Source organism: Stegostoma tigrinum, chromosome 12 (genome assembly GCF_030684315.1).
Source record: "Stegostoma tigrinum isolate sSteTig4 chromosome 12, sSteTig4.hap1, whole genome shotgun sequence".
In the NCBI taxonomy this organism is placed as follows: domain Eukaryota; kingdom Metazoa; phylum Chordata; class Chondrichthyes; order Orectolobiformes; family Stegostomatidae; genus Stegostoma; species Stegostoma tigrinum.
Genome location: NC_081365.1, coordinates 78899440 through 78907030, shown reverse-complemented (window position 1 = coordinate 78907030; position 7591 = coordinate 78899440). Strand labels below are relative to the sequence as shown.

Here is a 7591-nt window from a genome sequence, read left to right as displayed (position 1 = left end):
TGGAACTAACAGCTAGAGCTCTCTCTCTGCTGCAAGAGTGAGAATGCAGCACATGAGAATAAAACTGCTTTGCTAACTTACTTTTCCAAGGGTGTGTTTATGGAATGCTTCCTATATTTGAACAGTTGATGATGACTGGTTAAATCATATATTATCTTAAGTATTTCAGTGGAGCGAAAGTTTTGCCAGTTCATCTTTTTGTTTGTATTGTGTTGTAAGAATGGAGTATATTTTTCTTAAAACCTAGTGACGAACCCATTGAATCACACCTGAAACACAGCATCTCAAACTGCCTTTATATAAATTTAAAAGTGAAGGTCTAGGCTATCCCTTACTGTATTTTTGGGTGTCTGGTCCAGTCCATAATACACACGAATTTGAACCATTTCAATCCTAATTGTTTCTAATTGGCACACTCAGTTTAGTATAATAATTTAATTAAATTAGACATAAAGGTAGTCAAAGTACACAAATCAACTCCGCAACATTTGTAGAAACAGGTGTAAGTTTAATGCAACAAACAAGTAGATTAAAGAACAGCAGCTCAAAGTATGTTTCACTGAAAGACAACAGAACTAAAATCCATTAATAGCAAATGTATGGTCATAGTGATGAAAGAACACAATTCCATGAAATTCTTCATACAAACCTCAGCAGCTCCTCACAGCTATGGAGCTTCAGTGGCCACTCAAACAAGTTCAAATAAAACCTGACTATGCATGGTCAACTGTTAAAAAGATATAAACAAACTGTTGCCATGTAATCACATCACTGCACAGAAAAGCAACAGTGATGCTCCTAGAATAATCTGCAAAGGAAGTATTTAAGGAAGGACTTCAATTTTGTGGAGTTGTGTTATCAGCAGCAGATTGGAAGGTGACATGCTGGCATCAGAAAAGTCATTTTTGAACAGTCCCAATGCATGTGCACAAGTCACTAGAGATATAAAGAAATCATGGATAAAATGTTACGGTTAGAACTGTTTCAACTTGCTACGCATATAAGTTAGTTCTTGGACAAACTCAGATCAGATTTTTAAAGGCAATTTCTCCCATACAAGATGGAAATATTTGCATGGAATCTCACAAACATGAAGGCTTTTGAAAAGACTTAGTGACAGACTAATTGACCAACCTGATGTTAGTATCATGTTATCTCTCCCACGGTTCAGGAGAAAGAGAATGGGTGAAGTATCACAATTAATCACTCAAAACAGAACACGTGTTGTTCCTGTAAACATACAAATGGTGGCAACAGCCAATGGACAACACTTGGTATTCAAAGATAATCAATGTTCAAACTAAGAAGAATTTATAAATGTTGCTCGAATTAGTGTTCAACAAAGGAAAGGGACGCATAAATGTATCTCACACTTGGATGATAAATACTAAGTTCAAACATTTCAACCTGTATAAACAACTAAATGTTGCCTAAATTCCAAACACTTCTATTAACAAGCATATATTTTTATTTGATCATTAACCAATACTGATGTTTTAGCTGGGAAGGTAAAGCCCTATGTAATTAACTTTAACAATAAATACTTCTTCTCCCCCTGTTCCCAAGGTTTGCTTTTTGGAAATAAAATCAATGACTATAACATCTGCAGCACTGCTAGCATACTACAGGGGTTTTGAAACAGTCACCTATGACCTGAAATGGTAACTGTTCCTTTCTCTACAGATACTGGCACCTGCTGAGTTCCTCTAACACTGTGTGTATTTTTATACTGGTATGCAGCCCTCCAACATCAGGATGAGATTTAGCAGAGCTATCTAAATAAAGAAGGTTCAGCAGGTGTAGGAATGGAAATTTCCCAAATGCACACCTAATCTGGAAGTGCAACAACTCATCTTAGACTTCAAGTAGAGGGGACTTGCCATTCAATAAGATGTTGAAGGGACAGATTTGAGAAAACGAGTGAATAATTCTGCTATTTTTGTCTCGACTTTTTATTTGCCTCTGGTCAGGTTTTGAATACCTTGCACGTGTACACTGTTTGCATTGGTCTCTTTTCAATTTGTTTTCTCTTTATTGCGAGCTTTGATTTTACTGAAATCTCTCTCTCTTCCTCACACCAATGACCCCTCACATTGATTCAAATAATCTCCTCAACCAACTCTACACAGAATGGTACAATTCTCACCAGAATAGAATCAATAAAAACACAAAGTGCCAAACAACTACATCTTATACCAGAATATTAATGTACCATTTATTTGGCCACACAATTGCATGTTCAAATCAAAAGCAGAACAGTAGAATGAGATAAATTAAGGCAAATGAATTCAGCCAACAAGCCTACAATATAAATAGCTGGAAATACTTGTACATCTATTCACAAGTAGAGCAAACAGCTTCGTCTGCTTGCAATCCTGCAGCAAAGGGCAAAAATCAGAGAAAAATCGACAAGTTTAATGTTTAAACATTTTGTCCACCTTCAATCACACACCACTAATATTCCTGGTTTCTCACAGCAACATTTTAAACCTGTGTGCACCATTGTTTTGAGAAAACTTCGATCAGTGTTTTATCTCACATTTGCAGGTTTCCTGCCTTGCAGTTCATCTTAAAGAATTATTCTTGGAAGACCTTGTCTGAAGATTAGTGTAGAAGGGTAACGAGGAGGCTATTATTGAGACTAATTAGAAAATAGCAGAAAAATTTTTAATCAACACCCAGATAATCAAGGGTACTTGGAAAAAATGGTTTGGTCTGTGACTTAACTATAGTAGAACAAATTCAACAAACAACAGCATTCACAGCAGTCTGCAAGTCATATGGCCAGATTCCAACTGAAGTACGTGCAGTCCTCTGGAGATTTAACATTGCAAATACATCCATGGTTCAGAGTTCTTCCATATTCTAATGGCTATGTCAGTTACTTGTCTGTGGTACTGCTGGGCAATTCCTATTGGAAAGAACAGAGAATTCCTACAGTGTGGAACAAACCATTCAACCCAACAAGTCCACACTGCCCCTCCGAAGAGCATCCCACCCAGACCCATTCCCCTACCCCTGCGTTTCCCATGTCTAACCCACCCAACCTGAATATCCCTGGGCACAGCGGGCAATTTAGCATGGCCAATTCAGCTAGCCTGCACATCTTTGGACTGTGGGAGAAAACGCGTGCAGATGTGGGGAGAATGTGCAAACTCCAGCCTAAGGCTGGAATCAAACTCAGGCCCCTGTGCTGTGAGGCAGCAGTGCTAACCACTGAGCCACTGTGCTGCAAAGCTAGAGTGCCACAATTTCTAAGGGATCTATTTCAGGAGGAGAGAATAGGGATGGGTTTAATCCTGTACAATGCAATGGAATTCAAACCCAAGACATGACTAGAATTTGTCAACTAAGCAGAATTCCACTGCTCCTCCCAATATCTTCTATTGGGGAAGGCACATTGCTGATACAACTGAAGGAATATTAAATTAAATAAAAACTGAATGTAAACTAACTTTGTCACTCAGTAAAACAATATTTTTTCCAAAACCAGGTAGTAACAGTACACAAAATAAAATCAAAGGGTCAACTGGAGTTCTGCAATCTTGGAGGCCATTTAGTTTAAAAAAAAATCAAATTGGAAGTTATAAATTAAACTGAACCTATTGCAAAGATTAATTAAAACAAATAATTTCCACATTTGAAAGATCGTGTTTAAGGCAAGTCCATGAATGTTGAAACAATGTTCACTTTTATTGCTGAGTCCAGAACCACAAGTCATTGTTCTAAGACAAAAAGCTTGCAGAATGAGGAAAACGGTTTTCTCTCAGATGGTTACGTTTTGGAACTCCCTGCCACTTAAGGAGGTGGATGTAGGGGTCACTGAATATTTTTAAAGGCACAGGTAGATTTATTTTTTTGCCTTAGAAATATCAAAAGTCATTGGGAATCAATGGGAATGTGGAATCAAAACACAAACAGACCTGCAGCGATCCGAGTGAATGGCACAGCAAGCTGAAATGATCTAGTCCTAATCATAATTTGTATGAGCAGATTAGCACAAACTATTTCTACAATGTTGGACTCAATATTAGTGTTTGATTGGCACAAATACTTTTAAAGGAGGAAACTTGTAATTGATGTTTAGTCGCACAGCATTCTGAACAGATCACCAGAAATCACAAACACCAAGCCATTAGTAACAGGCTTGTAGCCAGTATTACTGTCCTGTTCTCATTCAAGTTGTTATCTTCATCTACAGCCAACATTTAGAAGGACTGAGCTGTATTTCAGCAGGGAATCTTTACCTTCCGCAAGGAAAAATCAGTGAGATGTCACGCAGGATCACAAGCAACGTTTACAAGAGAGAAAAAAAACAGCCAGGGATACCAACAAACTAAGAGCATCCCAAAACTTGTACAGAAGAGAGGTTGAGTCAGGAAGCGCCTGAAACAGTGAGTCAACCAGATACTCTTTCTTTTGCTTCCTATCAGGAGGTAAGGTTGAAGGACCAAAGGGGACACATTAGCATTTACAAATTTTAGTTCAAAATAGTTGGCAGGTGGTCCATATGTCATAATTTGCAAGTGAAATGTGACGTAATCCCAACAGATTGTCAAAGAACACAAGAGTCATAGAAACAGGAGTAGGCCATTCAGCCCCTTGAGCTGTTTCACCATTCAATGAGATCATGACTGATCTGCGACCTAACTCCATATACCTGCCTTTGGCCCACATCCTTTAATCCTTAGTAAAAATTTAAAATCAACAATCAATCAATCAAGTAACCACTGCCGGTTGTGGAAGAGAGTTAGAAACATTACCACCACGTGAGTGTAGAAATGCTTCCTAACATTTCTCCTGAATGGTTTGGCTAAGTCTCAGACTACCACAAACAGGAAGATAGGTCAGACGCACGTGTGACTACAGGTGTCGGAGGGAGGCATTTAGATGTTTGGATCACTGGGACAGGTTTTGGGGTAGGTGGGACCGTAACAAGCTGGAGAGATTGCACTTGAATCAGAATGGAACCACTATCCTTGCTAAAGGGTTAGACCATAAGACATAGGAGTGGAAGTAAGGCCATTCGGCCCATCAAGTCCACTCTGCCATTTAAATCATGGCTGATGGGCATTTCAACTCCACTTCCCTGCACTCTCCCCGCAGCCCTTGAATCCTTTTGAGATCAAGAATTTGTCAATCTTTGCCTTGAAGGCAACCAACGTCCCGGCCTCCACTGCACTCTGTGGCAATGAATTCCACAAGCTCACCACTCTCTGGCTGAAGAAATGTCATCTCATTTCAGTTTTAAACTTACCCCCTCTAATTTTAAGGCTGTGCCCACGGGTCCTAGTCTCCCCGCCTAATGGAAACAACTTCCTAGCGTCCACCCCTTCTAAACCATACACTATCTTGTAAGTTTCTATTAGATCTCCCCTCAACCTTCTAAACTCTAATGAGTACAATCCCAGGATCCTTAGCCGTTCATCATACGTTAAACCTACCATTCCAGGGATCATCCGTGTGAATCTCCGCTGGACACGCTACTATGTCCTTCCTGAGGTGTGGGGCCCAAAATTGGACACAGTATTCTAAACGGACCTAACTAGAGCTTTATAAAGTCTCAGAAGCACATCGCTGCTTTTATATTCCAACCCTCTTGAGATAAACATTATTTTGTGTTGTTTGGTACAAGCTTATTTGCTCGGGGGATGGTGCACAGGGAACATACAAAGTCAATAAAAAGGACCAATCAGATGTAAAGGGAATAATAGGACACACCAGCAAGTGAAGAAAATACAGACAAATGGGAAGTCCAGAAGCAATACTGCATCAATTTTAACTCAAGGAGTTTGACTGGTAGGGCGGATGAATTTAGAACACTGATCAGCATGTGGGAATATGATATTCTTACAATCACTTAGACATGGTTGAAGGAAGGGCTGGATTGGCAGCTCAAATTCCAGGGTATATAGGTTTCAAAATTGAGGGAACAGGATTAATCAACGCTTGGTAACGTCAGGATTAACTAGGGATAGTCAGCATGGATTTGTTAGAGGGTGATCCTGTCTGCCTAATCGATTAAATATATTGATAATCGTAGTGTAGTTGATGTGGTTTAACTGGATTTCAGTAAGGCCTTCTGCCATGTTCCACATGGAAGGCTGGTTCAAAAAGGTAAAAGCCCATGGGATCCAAGGTAAGCTGACAAACTGGATCTAAGGTTAACTTACAAATAGAAAACAAAATGGTGATGGTGGAATGTTGTTTTGTGATTGGAATCCTGTGATCAGCGGTGTAACATAGCAATCAAGTGCTGAGACCCTTGCTGCTTGTTACGTACGTTAATGACTTGGACACAAACGTAGATAATACAATTAAGCAATTTCACACTGATTCGAATATTGGTGTTGTTTATACTGAGGAGGATGGTCTCAGGCTACAACCTGATACTGATCAGCTAGTAAATTGGGTAGAGCAACAGCAGATGGAATTTAATACTGATAAGTGTGAGGCAATACATTTTGGGAGGTCTAAGCAGGGGAAACATACACAATTAATGGTAGACTCCCAGAGAGTACTGAGAAACAAAGGAGCCTTAGTGTGCAAGTCCATGGACTCTTGGGGACGTCAGCACAGATAGTAGAGTGTTGAAGAGGGCATATGGGATGCTTGCCTTCATTAACAAGAGCGAAGCATACAGGTGAAAGGAAGCTTACTACAAATTTATAAAACATTGGCTCGGCCACAAATGGAATTCTGCATGCAGTTCTGGTTGCCATACTACTGGAAACTGCGACTGCAGTGGAGAGGGTACATAAGAGATTCACTGGGATGTTGCCTGGGATGACACTGGATAGGCTGTTTGTTTTCTCCCTGGGCAAGCAGAGGTTGAGGGAGGTTCTGATTGAAGCATTCAAAATTATGAGGTATAAACAGGGTAGATTGTGAGAATCCTTCCCAATGGCAGACGTGTTTAAGACCAGAAGGCATAAGTTTAAGTTGAGGAGCAAGTGGGTTTGCAGGAGATTCAAGGAAAAAATCTTTTCACCCTGAGGGCGATAGAAATATGGAACATTCTGCCTAAGAGTGATGGAGACAGGCACTTTTGCAACCTTTAAGAAACATCTGGATGAGCACTTCAAATGCCAGGGCTAGTAGGCTATTAACCATTTGCAGGTACGTTCGATTAGTAGTTTGAAGTTCGTTGGTCAGCACAGACATGGTGGACCGAAGGGCCTGTTACTATGCTACACGATTCTACGGCCCTGGTTCCAAATGTACGAATCCTTACCCTTTCATCTCTCCTTTTCCTGGTAATCCCTTCCCTGAAATGCTTGGTGAATATCCGTTGATTAGTACGTCCAAAGCCAACTCCGTATATGCGTCGGTACTTGGTTTCAAATGTCAAGCCTCTCTTTTGTCCAGAAGATGGACATTCTTTAGTAAAATGCTGCAAAAACAGGAATCTCCGTTGATTTAATTATAACAACATATTGATAGCAGTACTGGAAAAGCAAATAGTTACTGTGGGCACTTGTGACAGATAAGGGATTTGAGAAACAAGCAGACAATTTCAGTTCTAAATCGTTGTTAGGTAAAGGTCTCAATTCCAAATTGGTAGTCATGCGCACAGCAAGTAATACTAATT

At 39.9% G+C, this 7591-nt stretch overlaps 1 protein-coding gene across 2 annotated transcripts in view; it reads right to left on the bottom strand.

Annotated features, from left to right (window-relative positions):
* Positions 1–487: 487 nt before the first annotated feature.
* The window catches only part of LOC125456880 (BCLAF1 and THRAP3 family member 3-like), a 49353-nt gene continuing 42249 nt past the window's right edge, over positions 488–7591 (bottom strand). For both annotated transcript variants that reach the window (XM_048540379.2, XM_048540380.2), the window contains 2 exons: positions 7235–7393; positions 488–2911 (listed from right to left, as the gene is read on the bottom strand). In XM_048540379.2, the coding sequence (XP_048396336.1) occupies positions 2882–2911; positions 7235–7393 (189 nt within the window). In that variant the 3' untranslated portion in view covers positions 488–2881. The remainder of the gene's footprint in view (positions 2912–7234; positions 7394–7591) is intronic.